Consider the following 20165-nt stretch of genomic DNA (forward strand, 5'->3'; position numbering starts at 1 on the left):
TCCTCTCCTCGGAGTACCTCCTGACCTCGGAACCCCGCTTGGGGTCCGTTCCTCGCCCAGTTTACAGCATCGCGTCCTCTCTCTCTCACCCCCTCGTGACGATCAGCCCAAAAGCCCGCCAACAATAGCTTACAGACTCAGAAGAAAGAACAACATTAATCCCAATTGGTTTAGAAAGGAATGCAATTCTCGTTATCAGTAAATTTTAACCCAAACAAGCTTCCAGCACTCTCTCGCAACAAAGAAGCATTCCTGCTTTTAACAAAACAAAGAAGCCATTTTGATTGCATACACAGTAACACAGAAACAAGAAGAAACCCCCTTTACATTTTGTTTTACTAATTGGACTCAAAAGTCTTATTTCCTTCCCTGGAGAGTTTGGATGACTTTGCTGTCTTCTCTGCTGTGCCTGTGTATCTGTGCACTTCCACGGGTTAGTTAAAATATATCTAGTATTGGGTGCAACTTGAAAACGTTGCCTAGCAACGTCTCCACCTCTAATCCTAACCTTCCCACGAGAGAATTAAAATGTCCAGTTAAACTACCACGTATATGAATTGTCTATGGGACGAATCCGGAGCACCCTGGGAAAACTCACGCACTCCACAGAGCAGTCGTAAAGAGAAGCCTTCAATAACAGTGCCGGAATGGAACTCCGAAGTCCAGAGAGCCCGTGTTGTAGTAGCATGGCGTTAGCTGCTAAAATATGGAGGAAATGGAGAATATCAACGTAAGAGGAAAGGGTACAGACCGGCACCAGCTTTCCTAAATGTATCGCCATTTAAAATGTCAGATTGGTAATTGGGCAAACTCGTTGGAGTGAAGGGTTTGCTTCTACGCTGCATAGTAGTACGGGCAAAGCGAAATAGCAAGGAGCAGAAATAGGAAAATAAAGTAATCCTTTCAGAATCTAACTGTTATTTTGCTCCACTCACATTCGGCCAGACAAACTTAGAATTTAGCCAAAAGACGTTTACTTGATTCGCGTACTTCTGAGACTTTTTGACAACCCAGTGGCGAAATGTCCCCACAAGTATGTCTCAGTAAAAAGCATTTGGAAGGACCACATCCGGTGCTCGATTGTGGTCGAAGTTTCCACAGCAACGAGGCTGACGTCAGCAAATAGTGGTTTAATTTTTTCCACGGGTTGACCCAGTTCAACATTGTCGATTTGTGAACTTATTTTTTCACATTGCGGCAGCTGATAAAAAAGATCTACAATGCTGGAGCAATGGAAACTGAAGCCTGTTTTGATTTTGGTGTTATTTCAAGCAATCTTCAATGGTAAGACATGTTGTTTATGGTGAAAGTATGGCAGTTTGGCAAGACTGACGTGACAGACAGTAGCATTTGACAGAATAGCGTCTGGCGTATGTATAACAAAATTAACTAATGCTGAACCTTAACCTGGAATGGAAGTATGAGAGAAATGATATCCCACGATGCTTTTCCTTAACAAGATTTTAGTTTACTTTCGTATAACAAAGGTAGATTTAACTGGATGCTATCTTGACTTGGAGACCCCATTTACAAGTAGAGTTTACGTAGTCTTGGACATTGTTGCCTGGGGCTAAGAAAATTTCCGGTGACCTGATGGAATGATTTAAAATAATGAGGGGCATCGACAGTGTGAAAGATGTAAATGTATTTTATTTTAGCCGTGGGACGTTGGGGGAGGGGTAGATGGTTGTTAAAATTGTACGACACAAATTTAAGAGGAGTACCATGCGATTTTTAAAAGTTAGTGGATTCACCCTAGTATATCATGGATTAAGCTCTTGCAACGACTGAGCACATCTACACGGGTCCCTGTCGTGGGACAGTATCATCAATATCAGAGATTCCCGCCACCCAGGCCATACAGTTTTTTTTCCTTTCGTTACTGCCATCAAGTAGAAAGTACAAGATCCTCAGGACTCCACCACCAGGTTCAAGAACATGTACTACCCCTCAAACATCTGGCTTTTAAACAATGTGGATAACAACACTCACTTGCCCATCCATTGGTTCCCAGAACCAATGTTTTCCCTTTACAGGCTTTTTATCTTGTAATCGCATGTTCTCTTTGTTCCCATTGCTTTTAAATTCTATTTGCATTTGCGTATTCTATTTTTTCTTCTGCACTCAAGTTGATCTATCACTGATCCTGTTACTACTCTATAGATTTGTTGAGTGTGAAAAATGAATCTCAGTGTTGTATATAGTGATATATATGTATATTGAAAAAATATATACAGCAATCGACAAGTTCACACATGTGTAGCAGGTACTTGAAATGGGATAACAGAAACGTGCTTTCAGATGGGTTCATTAGCAGCATTTAATAGCCACCCAGATGAGTACATAGCTAGAATAAATTTAGCGGACTATGGGCCAAATGATACAGAGCACAGGGCACGACTTTCTTTATCATTTTGTGAATAGAATTGCCTTGTTAAATTCGGATCAGTCAAACGTAGACGTTAAGATTAGGAGAAGATTTGCTAGCTCTGGTGAGTTTTACTTACCGCAACCCTATTCTGATCGGCAAAATATAACTTTGCAAACTATGTACGTAGAGTCATAGAGGATTGTTTTAAACAGCGTATGAAAATCTATCGCTTCCTTTTATAACAGTGCAGGGTACTGCTGCTGAAGAAATTACAAATGTTCCATTAAATAAATTCTGATAATCGCAGGGTGCGTCTAGACAGATACTGCTACTTGATTGACAGCCTCAGTGTGACGTAAAATAGAATCTATTCGGGTGAGCACACGCATGTTGGGGAGCTCATAGCAGCCCAGGTAGCATCTATGGAAAAGTATAGTCGGCGTTTCAGGCTGGTTAAAAAGGTCAATAATGATATTCTGATTCTAATCCGGTATCCGTGAAGTTGCAATCTAAAGCTGCATTGGGGAGAGGAACACATTGCCCAACATACTGCATTACATGCTGACTTGTAAATATATCCTAACTTTTTTCTTAAATTCACTCTAAGCTGCAATACAACACTGAGTCTGCGTGTTCAGAAGTGGGCTGACGCAGTTTTATAACGGGATTGAGCAACACAACATCTACTGCAATTGCTGTTAGGACAAAATACTGGTCAAATGAGCAATTTCTGTACAGAGCAGGATGTGGTCTATTCAAGTTCTAAGAGCATTGTAACTGGAATTTGAGTCTGAAACTGTTTATTATTCTGACACGTGATGAGATACAGTGAAGTTTTCTTGCATGCAGTTGCTATAAATCAGATTAGTACACTGTGCATTGTGAGAGAACAAGATCAATATAAAACAAATAGTGCAAAATAATATTGTGACAACTACAGAGAACGCACAGGACTGGTATATAATAATATGTAGGATCATAATAGGTCATGCCATTATTCATTTTTTTTATTAGAGAACTACCTAGTTGACTTAATATCGTGGGATAGAAGGTGCTTTGCGCTAGTGATACGTGTTTTCAGGTTTCTGTAATTTCCGCTGGAAAACGTAGAGGAGAAGGCAGAATGTCCAGGGTCCAGGGTGCGTCTAGAATTTGATAAAACTACTTAATTGACAGCGTCAGTGAGACGTAAAATGGAATCTATTCGGGGGAACACACGCATGTTGGGGGAGCTCATAGCAGGCCAGGCAACATCTATGGAAAAGTATAGTCGGCGTTTCGGGCAGGTTAAAAAGGTCAAAGTTAGAAGCTGGGGACAATTGATGTAGCGGGGGGTGGGGGAAGAAGCACAAAATGATAGGTGAAACCGGGAGTAGGACAGCTGAAGTAAGGCGATGGGAAGTTGATGGTGAAAAATATATAGGGCTGGAGAAGAGGGATTCTGATTGGAGAAGAAAGGAGGGCATGCAAGAAAGAAAAGGCAGAGGAGCACCAGTAGGAGGTGATCGGCAAGAAAGAATATAAGGTGAAAGGGACTCAGGCATGCTTAATGGGAGGCATTACCAGAAGATCATTCCATTCCGTTGTTCATTCCATTAGGTAGACGGTTTTGCTTGTATATCCAGCATCTGCGGTATTTTTTTTTTGTCCATGGAGGGGAGACTGGTGTCCCAGAAGGGCTGAACTGTGTCCACGAGACTCTGCAGTTGTTGTTTTTTACTTCCACGTTCAGAGCTGGTGACATACCAAGTCTTTTTGTATCCAGAAAAGATTACTTCTAACGTGTATCAGTAAAATTAATACCTGTCGACTAGGTCACGCCAGCATTTTCTTAGCCTATGGAGGAAGCAGAGGCATTGGGGAGCTTCCCAGACAGGACCGCAACAGTACATTGTTGATGTTCAACCTTAGGGTCGTGCATATTGCAACCTTCTTAAACCTCTCAGACTCAACAACTTTTGAGTAAACAGGAGTATGTACACCTATACCGCTACTAAATACAATGTGCAGTTCCATGGCTTTTTTTGATGATGAGAGAAGTGTTGTTCATATGAAACCATGTTACTAATCTATAAATATCCTTCTATTACTCCGACCCATCGTCAAGCGAGATGTGGCTCACTACGGCGGTATCTTCTGCAAACATGCAGATGCCAGCAGATGTTTTGAGAACATAATCTGTCCACGAATTCAGGAATGTACAAAGAAGCACTTGCAGTATATCCTGTTATAAAAGTGTGAAAAGGGACAGAAACGTGGTCATGTTGAAATGACCACAGCACAAAGAGCGCCCACGAACCGTGGAAAGTGTGGCATGTTTGGACAGCATGTTGCAGATCATTTTTATTTCCATCCCTCATAAGTTTACGAGGCCGGAACTAGTGGCCACAGAGTGCTACAATGGCCAGATAAATTTGTATGTTCATTTTTGCAGAGTTCATTTGGTCCATTTTGGTCCAAGATACTGGTAATCAGATTGAGAGTGTAGTCGAGGCAGAGATAAGAAAAGTCATGAACTCACTGCATAGCCTATGCCCGATTAATATTGTAGAAACTGGCGAATCTTAATCGGTGTAATTATGGTCACATATAGAGAAGTACTATGAAAAATATTCTTCCGTGTACCATCCGTGAACATTGCAACTGTGCATGGAGGTAGTACAAAGAACAAACAACAAAAAACAATAGAGCAAGGTAGAGGCCATTCGGCCCAAAATGTTGTACCGACCCTTTAACCCTGCCTCCTATGTAACCCTTCACCTTAAATTCTTCTATATACCTGCCTAGTATTCTCTTAAATTTCACTAGTGTATCTGCCTCCACCATTGACTCAGACAGTGCATTCCACTCATCAACCACTTTCTGAGTAAAAAACCTTCCTCTAATATCCCCCTTGAACTTTCCTTCCCTTACCTTAAAGCCATGTCCTCTTGTATTGATCAGTGGTGCCCTGGGAAGAGTCGCTGGCTGTCCACTCTATCTATTCCTCTTAATATCTTGTATTCCTCTATCATGTCTCCTCTCATCCTCCTTCTCTACAGAGAGTGAAGCCTCAGCTCCCTTAATCTCTGATCATAATGCACACTCTCTAAACCAGGCAGCATCCTTGTAAATCTCCTCTGTACCTTTTCCAATTCTTCCACATGCTTCCTATAGTGAGGCGACCAGAACTGGACACCGTACTCCAAGTGTGGCCTAACCAGAGTTTTATAGAGCTGCATCATTACCTCGCTACTCTTAAACTCTATCTCTCGACTTATGAAAGCTACAATCGCATAACCTTTCTTAACTACCCTATCTACTGTGAGGCAACTTTCAAGGATCTGTGGACCTTTACCCATAGATCCCTCTGCTCCACCTGTCTCCCAAGTATCCTAACCATTTATTGTGTACTCTGCCATGAAGTTTGTCCTTCCAATGTGTACCACCTCACACTTATCTGGGTTGAACTCCATCTGCCACTTCTCAGCCCACTTCTGCATCTTGTCAATGTCTCTTTGCAATCATCGACAATCCTCAACACTATCCACAACACCTCCAAACTTTGTGTCGTCTGCAAACTTGTCAACGCACCGTTCAACCCCCACATCCAGGTCGTTAATAAAAATCTCGAAAAGTAGAGGTCCCTGAACCGATCCTTGTTTGGACACCACTAGTCACAATCCTCTAATCCGAATGTATTCTCTCAAGCTCGACCCTCTGCCTTCTGCAACCAAGCGAATTCTGAATTCAGCTGGCCAAATTTCCCTGGATCCCATGCCTTCTGACTTTCTGAATACGCCTACCGTGTGGTACCTTGTCAAATGCCGTACTAAAATCCATCTAGATCACATCCACTACACTACCCTCATCTTTATGTCTGGTCACCGCCTCAACGAAATCTATCAGGCTTGTTAGACACGATCTGCCCTTCACAAAGCCACCCTGACTGTCCCTGATCAGACCATGATTCTCTAAATGCCCACAGATTTTATCTCTAAGATCCTTTTCCAACAGCTTTCCCACCATAGACGTAAGGCTCACTGGTCTATAATTACCCGAACTATCCCTACTAACATTTTTGAATAAGTGAATAAACTTCGACTCCCTCCAATCCTACGGTACCATTCCCCTGGACAACGAGGACATAAAGATCTTAGCCAGAGGCTCAGCAATCTCTTGCCTCCCTTCGTGGAGCAGCCTGGGGAATATTCCGTCGGGCCCCAGGGACTTACCCGTCCTTATGTATTTTAACAACTCCAACACCTCTTCTCCCTTAATATCAACATGCTCCAGGACATCAACCTCACACATATTGTCCTCACCGTCAAGGTCCCTCTCATTGGTGAATACCGAAGAGAAGCATTCATTGAGGAAGTCGCTTACTTCCACAGCCTCCGGGCACATCTTCCCACATTTATCTCTAATCGGTCCTATTTTCACTTCTGTCAAACTTTTGTTCTTCCAATGATCGAAGAATGACAGAGTTTTCCTTTGCCCTCCTCGCCAAGGCCTTTCCATGCACCGTTCTTGCTCTCCTCAGCCATTTATTAAGCTCTTTTCTTGCTACCCTATATTCCTGAATAGACTCATCTGATCCTTGCTTCCTAAACCTCACGTAAACTGCCTTCTCCCATCCGACTAGATTATCCACCTCACTTGTCACCCATGGTTCCTTCTCCCTACCATTCTTTATCTTCCTCACCGGGACAAATTTATCTCTAACATTCTGCGAGATGTTAGGGAGCACAAGGAAAAAATAATAACCGAATTCAGAAAAAGATGTTGCTTACAGAGAAAGTGAAGAGCTGTCCAATAATAACTATGAAGAACATAACAATGCAGAATATGAGGACAAGAGTCTATCTTATCATAATAGGTGATGTTGAATGTTTTATCTGTTTCGACTGTATGCTGAAAATGTTGCATAAAGGTATTTTGATTTACTACGTGTATTTTCAAATGTTAGTAATTATATCAATTATCATTTACCTGTAGATCTCTGATTACTGTGTTCTTTGTTATACACCGGTATTTCAAATCCCATCTTTCTCATTCCTCAACTGTATGACGGTATGTTTCTGATCTTCTAACAGACAAGCAGGTTGTAATCGAAGCACGTGAAGATCATCTGATCGGAATACTGGGTGAATCGGTTTTATTCCCCCTTCACCGTGCCTCAAGAGAGGAAGTACGTGAAATAAGCTGGGAGAAAGGGAGCCATGCATTTCTAAAGTGCATTCCTAACCAACATTTTTGTCACGTGTACAAGCAGCAGGAAAGCAGAGTATATTGTTTCCCCGATTGTTCTTTAAGACTCTCTGGCCTCCTGGACAATGACAGAGGGGTGTATCGAGCTGAAATTCTTTTCTATAATGGGCGGATGGAAATCAAAATTATCTACCTCGATATTCTTGGTAAGTATATTGTTTCCTGTCAATTTGTCATTGTGTCTAATTTTAGGACCGACTTTTAGATTTGTCATAAATTTATCTTTTTGTCACTGTGCTGCCGTGTAAATTTCTGATCGCCCAGCTGTGGAAACGACTCCATTAAGGTGGTGAAGGTGCAGAAAAAGACTGGAGAGCTCGCATAATAGGAAAAGTCTGGATAGGACAGGACTTCATTCCTTGGAACATAGGAAGCTGGAGTGGACGAGAAAATTGAATATAAAATCAATCAGGAGGGGCGTAGAAGAGGTGGATTGTCACGCATTTTCTCGGGTTACGGGAGTGACGATGGAAAAGAATGGCACTTGTAAAGGCAAGAGGGCAATGCATAGACACTCTCCAGTTCGTCTCAACTACTGGGCATTGCTGTATGCAGAAGGAAACAAATGGTTCCAATTTCAACCAAATAAAACCCGCTTTAGTAATGTTTGCAAGTTCAGGGTTTTATATTAGACTTCAGGACAAATGAACAACAACCGTTTTTAGGCTGTAACGACAGAGTCGAATAGTAACGATAATTGCTTGTTTATAGTTCCAGTTTCGCTTCCAACTATTGTGGTCGTCCAAGGTAACTCAAGTATCCATCGCATTTTGACTTTAACTTGCAACATAACAGAAGGGAGCTTGCCGCAGTATTTCTGGGAGAAGGACGGGAAACGATTGTCGCTTAGCCAGAGATATATCTTAACGAACGACAATAGCAGCATATCGATTCATAACTTCACCAGCACAGACTGTGGGACTTACTCCTGCACAGTTCGTAATAGTATTAGCAAGCACAAAGCTGAGCGGACTATGCTTGGTGAGTATGGTCACTGGCATCAATACACATGAACATATTAATCATGCCATGTTTGTATGATTGCTGTATTATTCTGACCATGTTACAGATCCGCTGCTCTTGTTGTTCCTACCATTGGTTAGTATTGGCTGTCTGTATTATTCTACAGTGACAAGAGATCTTTGCTTGTGAATGCTAAAGTGAAAAAAAAGCCGGTGTACGGCGACAGTTCCACTCCTTCGACCTTGAAATTCGGGTCCAGTGGTACGGGTAGTCTCTACAAATTGAGGTCTTCCCTGTCTGCAGTGGATAGCCGAGACTACTAGGCATTATCGTGCCCATCGCTTCCCAGGGCGCGTTGCAGAACCACCTTCTTTGTTTTTAAATCGAACTGCTGACACCTTCCGTATAGTCCACAGCAGATGACTTCACGTGCTGGGACATGCATGTCCCATTCACACTAGTGCATGAGGCCCGCCGGCTTCTTATAAGTGTTTTAGTCTGTCTGCCAATGCACTGTACCGTGTGTGGGCCCAGCAAATGGAAACAGCTGCTAGGAGACGCAGGTGAGAGCTGGTTTTCCGCTGTGGCCCAAACATGAGTGATCTGTCACAGGTGGACACGATTCCCCTACAGCAGTGGTCCTATTCCTTCCTGGAACCACCATACACCCCGCCATTGCTTCGTAATGTGAATTTACATTATGTATTTCTTCAACTCAGTAGAAGTACAATTTAAACTGAACCTTATAACTGTACAGTGCGTGTCACATTGGGGTTTATTTCTAAATGAAAGCCAGTATCTATAGCGAGTATTGAGTTATCTCCGAAAACTTCATGCCCGTAGTTCTCTCCTACGGAAAAGCTGCAATGTGTACATGCGTCTCATCTCACGTATGGTGAGCAGTTGGTATTATTACACCAAATGAGACTGTTGACTGAAACAGCACTTGGTGAGAGACAACATCTGATCATGATTGTTGTCAACACAAAAGATAAAGCTATGCGTGCCCTCATGGTCGAAACACTAGAGAGATGCAGTGTACTATCTGAGATTGCAAACCTTCGACTATGAGTCAATGCGAAACATCGAACGTTTATTTTAACTAATCACATCTTAACACATCCCTGTTGCCAGCCCCTTTTCCACTCCCATACAACTCCGCGCACGCACGCACGCACGCACGCACGCACGCACGCACACACACACACACACACACACACACACACACACACACACACACACACAGATCCAACACAGGTCAATTTATACCCTAGGCTGGTAATCTTATTACGAAAAATTACCCAAGAAAACATGTGTCGCTGGGTTCTGAAAGATAACCGAAGCATTTCCAAGTAACTTATGCACAACCGGGTAAAACGTGCCAAACCCTGCCTGTAAACAGCTCACGATCTCAGTATGGACCCTTCGTCTCTGGAGATATGATACAGTCTTACCAGTTACACAACAAGTCTACAGTGATTTGCCATTAGAAATGACGAGTCTTCATAGTTTTTTTTTCTATCCACAATACTTGCCTTTATTGGCCAAAAACTGTGATAATAGAAAGGAAGACATGTTAACGATCTTAAAGTGGAAAAGTCGTCTTTGGTTAGGATACCCTTGGGGTGCTATTTGCAATTGCAAATGTCAAACGAATGGAATGTTTTGGAAAGGTACAGAAAGGTTCACCAGCAGGTACACTAGGTTAGAGTTTATAAGTTAAAAAGGAGTCTGTGAAAAACTTTCATTGTTTTTCTGAAGCTTCAGAACTTCAATATTCAATATTGTACATTGTCGTACCTTTGTTCACAGCTCAGAGGATTTTGTGTTTGGTCTGAAATACGGTGCAGCATTATCAAGAATACAATATGCATGAAAACACAATCATTATAAATACATATGATTAGCTTAGGTATATATAGACTGACTTTATGTATATAAATTAAAGCTAGCTACACTAGTATCTGTACATAATGTAATTCTGTCAAGAAAAGATTAAATATTGGTGGTGTGTATTGTTGGGCAATGGGTTTATTGGTGGAGGTAATGTTCAATCTTGAAGGTCTGGATGAAGTAAATGTTTGTTCAGTCTGTCCTCCTGGCGTGGATGCTAAATAATCCGTTCACTGACGGGGTAGGAAAGGCAGTCCATCTGCATTGTGGGTTGATCCTTTATGATGTTACTAGCTTTCTTTCAGGCACTTTTCTGTACCTATCTCTTTGCTGGAGGGATGACTGCTACTAGGTTCGATGTTTAAGTTCTAATTATAAAAGTATGAAAGGGAAATTAGAAGATTTTAAACGCCCGTCCAACTATGTGATCAGAATCCTAATGAGGACTTCTTCTGATGAAATTTAAAAAAAAAAGCATTGCTAGTGAACACGTTGGATGTTCTGCTCATAGAGCTCATAATTGTTTACATTTCTTCTCCTTATACCTTAGGTGCGGATAGCTTGGAATGTGCGACGTCAGTTTATCTTCTTATAATAAGTGCCGCAGTAATTTGTTTCCTCGGGTTCGTTTTAGTCGCTGTACTCTTCAACAAGAGGAGGGCCTCCAGGACAGGTAATATGCACATATTGCACACCATTAATGGCAGTGCATTTTTAAAGCTTCAGAGGTTCATAGGTCCAATTTAATGTCAGAGAAATTTCCACAATATACATTCTGAAATGCTCTTTCTCGGCAAACATCCAGGACAAAAGAGGTGCCCCAAAAATGAACGAGATTTAAACGTGAGAACCCCAAAGTACTCCCCCTCAGCTACCCTCCCTCCGGCGAGTAAGCAGCAGCAAGCAACGATACCGCCCTCACCCCTCAGCAAAAAAGTGCACCCGCTACCGAGCATCGGTGTGAGCTAGGCGATAAGAAAGACAGACCATGCAGTTAACCCAAAAAGTATGGCGTTTTATCCGGCATTCGACAAACCAGAGGTTCTCTCTCTCCCTAATAAGAGTGAGGGAAGCGTCCCCCATTTTCACAGCGAGTGGGACACATAACCACAACACGCTAGTTTACGATGTTAAGAAGTCACTTTCGTGGCTTTTTTTCAAGCTCTTTGCCCGAAGATCGCAAATATTTGGAGTTGTCGGGCCCACAGCAGGAGATTTTCCGGCCTTCCCGACCACTGACGTGTCTCTTATTGTGACACTGATCCTCGATCCACCCGTTTCCAGAGCCCCGAGAGCTTAGGTTTCCGAGTTCGAGCAAAACCCTTAGGCTGAGCGCTTGGCATGTTGAACAACAACGGCTGGTCCTGAGACCCCAAGAACGGGTCTCATTTCCACAAAGAACCGAAGTCTGCGTGTAAATCCAAGTGGGGGTCTTCAAAATATATTAAAGATAGAAATAGAGCTGTTTCGGAAGATGTAAGCAAAAGAGTCGCCGTTGAGCTCCATCTTAACTTAGCCTCTAACCCCGTGTTATATTTCTGATCGAATGAAAAAAAGATTATTCCTACACGTTGATACTTATGTTCTCATTCCCTAAGATAGGCCTGCGAATTTGGCTTTCACAAATATCAGGTGTATCACAACTTTGGGGTGGACGAATCATTGTGTAAAGCATCGTTTCGTTTCAAAACGTTGTTTCTCATTACTCTTTCTAAAGTACCTCTTCCACCTATCATATTTTAGCTTTACTATCATTCCCCTTCGACACTCATCTACCCCCTTTCCTGATCTTCCATGTCACACTCCAGCTTGTAGTACTCCACCTACCCGATATTTTTTTCTGGTTTTCCCCACTTTCGCATTCCGGTCATAATGAAGGGTCTCACCCCGTGTTATCGGCTGTCTACTTCTCATCCTTCGATGTTGCCCCGCCTGCTATATTCCACCACTATTTGGTATGCGCTATGGCTCCCATATTTTTATATTTGGTGTGATATCGTTAAGTTCATGTAAACAACCGTTTTACTATTAATCGAGTCAACATCTGAGGACTGTAACAATAAACAATAATGTTAACTAAACCCTATACTATTATAAACATCCTTTCCATATGATGGAAGATCGATTTAGAATGAACATCAGCTTATACAGGAACAGCTCTCTATTTCAACGAAGTAAATCGTGCAGGCAAAGTGCAACACTAAAGCATAGCTGGCATGTTTCTAGACAATTTGTTCCGCCAACTGCTTCCAAACAACAGTTACGTTTCATAATCTTTCATTTCCGTATACCTGTTATGTTCTTAGTGATTCTACAAGGTTTGAATAAAACAGAGGAATAAAGTAATGTTTTGGAATTTTTTATTGAAGTCCATCATCAAACAAACATTTCCATAAAATGTATTTCAGACATTATACATATATATCATATATATTTATATATATCACAAATCTCCACAAAGTACTTATCTGAGGTATAAACGTAAAGAAAAGAGTGGAAAGAAAAAAAAGCAAAAGGAAAGAACTATGTACAAGTAGGGAGTGTTTTTTACAACAGACCCATTGATTTGTGAGAATAACATCAGGCATATGAGGCATTATGCAGTTAAACCATTTTTCCCAGTAAGAATCAAATTGTTCCAGCTTATGATTAACAGATGCAGTTATCTTCTCTATTTTGTAAATACCCATCGTAATTTCCATCCATGTATTTAAAGTTGGGCTCTCCTGTGATAACCATTTCCTAGTAAGAGTCTTTTTACCAGCCAACAACAGTATATTCATTAAATATTTATCTATTTTCAACCATTCTTGAGGTATAAATCTAAAATATATGGTCTTACTCACTAAGGGCAATGTTAGAGTCAAAGAGCTGGACTGCACGGAAGCATGGCCCGCACATGCTTGCACATAGGCAAATGTTTGGCTCATATTTTCAGATATTACGTCCTACATGTACTGGCCCAAAATATTGTTAGCCTATTTTTATTGTCCAGCTATTTCCCCTCGCAGCTATTTCGATTAATATACCACATTCTGTGTAAAGATCTTGTGTTCTCCGTAAGATTCAATTAAGTATTTTCCTTTTGAACCTGAGCCTAAACAATTCAATCAAACAATTTAGTTCTTGATTCCCCAACCTGAAAAAAAACTTAATACATTCCCTCTTTCTATACATCTGAAGATTTTACATCTCTGTAAGATCACCAGTTCATTTGCTCCGAAGAATAAACTCTAAGTCTGTCTGCCTATCACTCCCCCAACTAATAAACTTTCTTGTAGTTCCTTTCTGCACTCTTTCTAGATTAATCATATTTTTAAGAAGAGGACAACGAAACCTGAGCACAGTACACCAAGTCAGGCCTTACTGGCGCCCTGCACACGACGTCATCATAACTTCTATATTCAATGGCCTATTGGATTCAGGGCAAGAAGATCTTTCATCATGCTCTGCATAGATAACTACTTCCTTGAAGTACTGTGCGTATTTGACTCTAAATTCCTTATGCCACGCAGATGTCTGCGGTATCTTGTGGACTCCGCACTGACCTGCTTTTCACAGTGTTTATATATGTGTGTGTGTGTGTGTAGATAGATGGATAGCTATAGATTGCAACTGCCTATCTCTATTTTTTATCAGAATTGAAATCAATTCGTCATTCTTCAAACCTTTATTCAGTTGATCAAATTTTATCTGTACTTGTGATAACTTTGTCGTTGTCCAGTTAGTTGCTTATATTAGTGTTATCCGAATATGTACTCTCCATGCCTTGTAGTATATTTTTATTCAAATCGCAGACATAGATGAAATATAACTATCGGCCAGTACCAATCCTGAGAGATGCTGCTACTTGGTGGCCTCCAGTCCAAGAGAAATACATTTCACTAACACCTTTTCCTTCCTGCGATCAAGTTGGATGTGTACAGAGTTAGCCATTTATCCATGATTCCAATGGAATCAAACCTTCCAGAAATATCTACCAGGTAGAGATTTATCAAAGACTTTACAAAGTCCTTATGACCTACACCTGCACGTTACAGACCTTTCTGGTCGAATCATCAAGAATCATTGTCGATGGTCACACATTATTGCTCACGATCAAAGCCATAGTGAATACCGTTGTCTTGCCAACATCATATCCATTAGACTTCTCCCTAGTAACGTATCTCAATGTTAGTTTTGTTGGTCTATAGTTTCTCTATTTCTCTGCTCCTTATAACGTATACGCATTACATTCGCTACTTTTCGTTGTAATGATAGCTCAACCATGGCTAGTGTCGATGCAAGCATCAGCTAGGGCTTGGGTAATTTTTATCTCTAACCTTCCACTGAATTCCGCTGTGTACATAATAGGCAGTGTTGTATGCTGCAAGTCTCCCCTTTCCACACCACCGATGTTGTCCAAGGGAAGGACAAGGGCCAATAAAGCTTGGCCCCGGTAGCTTTGCAGAGCAATGTGTGGTTAAATGTCTTGCTCAAGGACACAACACAATAGCTCGAACTAGCTGCCTTCAGATCACTTGACCAACGCCTTAACTACTTGGCCACGCCCCAACACATATGTCAGCGGACATATGTTACTGTAAAACCGTTTTAGACCACCACCTCCGCATTAAGTTTAAAACGAAGCATCTTTGTGAAAAAGTGAAACCCCATCCACACTACACATCATTTAAATTTCCGAACAGCAAGGCATTACATCTTTCTCTACGGCAAAACAATGGGGGAAATATCATGAAGACCTTGTCCAAATTCTAATCTCAATAACATATATAATAAATATATTGCTCTAAACAAAAAAAAACTATTGTGCATATCTTAGAAATTACCTGCATCTTATGTAGACGGAGGTTACATCACCACGAGAAAATCTGCAATTCCTTGGAAATCCAAGCAACTCACACAAAATGGTTAAGGAATTCATCGATGGAGAAGAGTAAACAGTTGAGGTTTTGGGGCGATACCATTCATAAATGCCTCCAACAATTTATGTGCGAGAGCTTACATAGAACTGTATTTAACATATGGAACAAATGCAAAACTGAAAGAAATACGGGACACGATTCATTGTTTTTAACTCAGCTTTGACATTTTCCATGATTTGCAAGTGGGTGGCAAGATAAAGATACACCCCAATCAAATGAGGTGTAAGCCACTTCTTCCCTCCGCTAGCCTTCACGTCGGCATTAGGCAAAGAGTAGAACCTGCTTAGCCCCCAGATCAGGGTCTGGTTAATCCATGGGAATAGTTGGCGAATGCTTGTACCAGCAGCTAGTCCATATCATGTCCCGGTGATTTGTGCAGGGCTGCGATTCAACCATTCTCTGAAAAGTATCAATTATATTTATTGTCAATCTTCTTGTCAAGATAATGCCCAGAATAAGCCAAATGCCAAGCCATTTCTGTATAAAGGAATGCCAAGAACAATGATGGTCAAAACACCAGGGTCGCCTACAACACCACACTTAAGGATTATAGTTTATCTAGTTCAGATTCTGCCAATCTGGGGACCACTGACCTTTTGGTTAATAATAGTGGTGCATGATATATAAAAGATTGGGTACCCCTGTTAGTGAATGAGCAGCTTTTAAATTTCAATCAATTTGCAGAGCCAAAAATACTTGCATGATATGAAGCACTGACGATTTCTGTACATTTCCGTATATTCTAACAGAACGACAAATTGTCAACGAAAGGGAGGGATCTGAGGTGAGTAGCCTTATCTCTGTGCATAGGTATATACATATAAATATGCATATCCATACCTCTGTATGAAGTATATACATGTAAAAATATGCTTTAATTTTCTCTTTTCTTCCTTTCTATGCCAGCATACAGACTTTCAGAAACAGTTTTCTAAATATATAAAGAATTTTCCAAACTGCATGGCACACATGACACAATTTAAATCAAATAACAATCTTGTATCAAGCAACGATTGTTTTGAGTATTTACTTTCCCATTTGTTACGGAATTTTTTTTTTTTTTTGCAAATTAACCCGTGATAAAGAGACTGTGTGGATGATCAATCCTACATTGTGATTGAATAAGATAGCGTTTGGTTAACCAGGTTGTTCGTCTTAAATGACTGTCGAGAAGCGCTCATTAAATACATTTCATACATGAAGCGTTTTGACTGCATTAACATAATAATATAAAACTATATTGGATGTTTTAGAAGTGTGATGCAAGTCACAGGTTTTTTACAAGCATCTTTACATTACAACATTTACATTCATAATAAGATGGACTGAGGGCCCAGTCTAGAGTTAGCAGTCTGTTTTTCTATTTAGTGATATAGCTCGGAGTGGGCCCTTTCCTCCACTCGAGCCCCGCCACACCAGCAACGCTTAACTATCGCGGTTAAGCCTAACCTAATCAATGGATAGTTTAGAATGACGAATTAACCTGTTCCGTTCTTCTTTCGGCTGTGAGTGGAAATCTGCGGACCGGGAGAAAAACAATTCATTCCAGGGGCGTGACATACTGAGCCTCCTTAAAATGGGTCATAACATGGGTGAAATCACCCTCCTTCGTGATTAAGTTCAGATGTCCCTTATGATTGTATTGATGCAGAATTGTTCACTCGGGAACTTAGTTGGTTTAATGCGTTTACAAATATTGCGGCAGAGCCGAAGAGAGCTCTTTTACTCTATCATATTCATTCGGGAACGCAAGTAGTTAATCTAACTTCGCCTTGAGTATGAAAACTCTTTTGTTTATTTCATAGATGAACAACGAGGACGGAGGCGGCCAATATCTTCTCATCTCTTTTCCCGATAGAGCACAGCAGCCGGGCAGAAATGGACAAGAGAATGCCGACCAAGTAGTTGTATATTCAACGACTGCCAGCAGCTGATAAATCAGACAGTATCCTGCACGATTAAAGACAACCTTATTACTCGATTCCCCGACTTACTTTTGATATCCTTAAGATGAAGAAACTGGCTTCGAAAGTGTCCAAATATATTGCCCGGACGGTTTCCTGAAAATCATTATTCTATCTGAATGTTTATCCTGTGGCAATGCACGCTAACGTCAATGCACGCAAATAAGTGGGAGCTACTAATAACAGCACTGAAATTGAGATTGAAGTACACTATAATTTTCACAATGGATTTCATCATGAATGGAAATTGCAAAGTTTAATGATACCACAAATACTAAATTTTACTTCAGTGATGGTACAGAAAAATATTCTTCCTTGTAACTATGTTTCCCCTGCTCAAACTAATATTAAATTATCCATCCATAGATTCCCCTGAGAAAATGTGACGTGCTTCTTTCTTGAACCCCTGCTTCCCTGACGTGTCTATGGAGGGCATCCATATTTCAATTGCCTTCGAGGCAATTGTTGATTTTGCTTTCCGATCTCAGTCTAACCCATTTTATTCAGAAATAAAGTATGCACAGAAAAGAAAAAAAATTGCGACATGAACGAACATCAATTATTAGATTAAATCGTTTGGCATTTTACAATACACAGCACAACATCATCAACCCTTCTTCACTGTAGCATACAATGGCATTGATTTAATAGAATATTGTCGTCTTTCAGCGTTGGATATCTTCGGTTTAGTCGTGTATATGTTGTTCATTATGAAGATTTATTTTTATTTAATCTTAATAAGTTTATTAATTAAAACCATTGATCGAAAGTTACAAGGCGAAGCAACCTGTGCAGCATTAGTATAATATGTGCACTTAGAAATCAGTGTAATTCCCGGTGATGTTATCCACAGAAAATGCACACTACGCTCACTTTTGACAAATTAGACATTGTGATACATAATGCGCAAAATACTACCCCTTGAACAGTAGAGGCAGAAGTATAAACCGATAATTCACGTTTGCAATTACTCCTTACAGCTTGCGAAGGTCTTCTCATAAATGTCAATCCCATTGCAAGTGTCGGCAAAGAGAATTGTAGAACAAGAAAACATGCCCGGCCAATCAGCCTAAACGTGTCCTTCAGCCTGGGAGCAAAGTGTGTTTAAGTGAGAGGTCCATTTGTTGACAAACATGAGCTTCACTGTCACCATAAACAAATGAACGAAAGAAAGGAACAAGAAAACAAGCAAACAAGCCAAGTCCTGTGAATCGGCAGCGTTTCATCAAGCCCGGGAGAAAGAGCAAAGATTCAGAACCACAAATAGTACATCTGGAATATTACTAATACGTTCGCTGTCAAAAAAAACTGTTCTTCCTGACGATTCAACAGCGTGTGACCAGTCCCTTCCCAGATCTTTATATTCAGCAGAGTGTACTGCCAAAACAAGTTAAGATTAGAAAGGGATGTTCTACGGCGTAACAATGAGGCTGGAAAAAATATCGAGTATACTCTTGGCATCAATTTTAGTTAAAGTCTAACACACCATCAGTATCAGCCTGTCAATACAAGCACATTTGCAGTGACCACAGCAAGTAATGATAACCTCTTGCTGAGACCTGAAAATACTATTGTACACTCGAGACCTTTACAAAAGTGCACATTCAGACGGGACCGCTGTAAATACTGACATATTCTACGGGCCACCCTGCAAGTGTTGTCGCTCTGTTCACTGCATCTTGTATACACCGAAACATACCTCAGAAAAGATTGTAACCATTGATACGCTCACATAACCCTTGAAAATAAAGGCGCACTCACTACAACACACTGCAAATACGCCCGGGAACTCCAGAGAACACCCATTACTAAGTACCTATTACTGTGACTAACATCTTTGTTACAGGCCTCGTTTGTGTGGTTTATTAAATCTATCGAACTTATTAACAACATGCGTTTTCATTGTTCTCTTGATTTTAATTAATTAAGAATCGGATAATCTAATAAATGAGGGCATAATGACTACCAAAGCAGTGAAATGTAAATGAACGACATTATTGGCTGCATCATCTATCAGATTTTTACGTACACCATATAAATGAGCTTAAATATATTGAATAATGATTGTTTCGCACTATTAAATCAATTGTGTAATTATGTCCAGTTGGTATTTTCAGCTCCGTTCTGAACCTAGCCTACATTTTAGTGCAAATACACGTGTTTGTGCAGCAGGTCACAAGAAGTTACATGTATGCAGCTTTTTTGGAGGATGTAAAAAGTGTCACCGTTACCCGTGTAATTGTACACGTTGGCAATTTGAAGGAATAGATAATGCACAACAGAAGTCATCTACATTATAATATCTCACAAGGAAAAACGGGAGTGTAGATCCTACTACAAGAAGGAATGTTCGAAGTAGTTCTTATGAGATGCAAAATGTGCCTAGATAACTCTTTAGTGTGGGTTTATTTGAAAGGCTGTTGGTAAATAGCAGTAAATTTATCGTGTTTGTTGTTCCTCTGCCAACCCTGACGCTATGGGATAATCTGCATTATTTCCGACCTTCAGTATTATGTTTATAAGCGTCATCATTTTGAGTATGTTTGGTACATATGCCTGTTTGACATTCCTACTGCTTTCATTTCTTTCTGTAGAAGGCACAGCATTCTGGAACATTTTCTTTGTCAACGTCTTGTGTCCAAGGAAGCAATACCAGGCCAGCTGAAGTCACCATTCCTGAGCGCGGAAAGCGAAGCCAGTGGGTATACAAATTGTTCATTGCAAATTATTGGTGGTGTATTTAAATAAAATGATGCGATATTTACTCGTGCAGGTGGCTTGTAAAAGGTGACGCTTATA

General features: G+C 40.7%; 1 protein-coding gene across 1 annotated transcript; it reads left to right on the forward strand.

Annotated features, from left to right (window-relative positions):
• The first annotated feature begins 1200 nt into the window (after window positions 1-1200).
• LOC132394716 (uncharacterized) lies at window positions 1201-17693 on the forward strand. The gene is made up of 5 exons (XM_059971142.1): window positions 1201-1284; window positions 7447-7767; window positions 11028-11150; window positions 16152-16186; window positions 17208-17693. The coding sequence occupies exons 1-5, from the start codon at window positions 1221-1223 to the stop codon at window positions 17334-17336; spliced, it is 672 nt and encodes a 223-aa protein (XP_059827125.1). The 5' UTR covers window positions 1201-1220; the 3' UTR covers window positions 17337-17693.
• Window positions 17694-20165: the final 2472 nt, after the last annotated feature.

Source organism: Hypanus sabinus, chromosome 1 (genome assembly GCF_030144855.1).
Source record: "Hypanus sabinus isolate sHypSab1 chromosome 1, sHypSab1.hap1, whole genome shotgun sequence".
NCBI classification, from domain to species: Eukaryota; Metazoa; Chordata; class Chondrichthyes; order Myliobatiformes; family Dasyatidae; genus Hypanus; species Hypanus sabinus.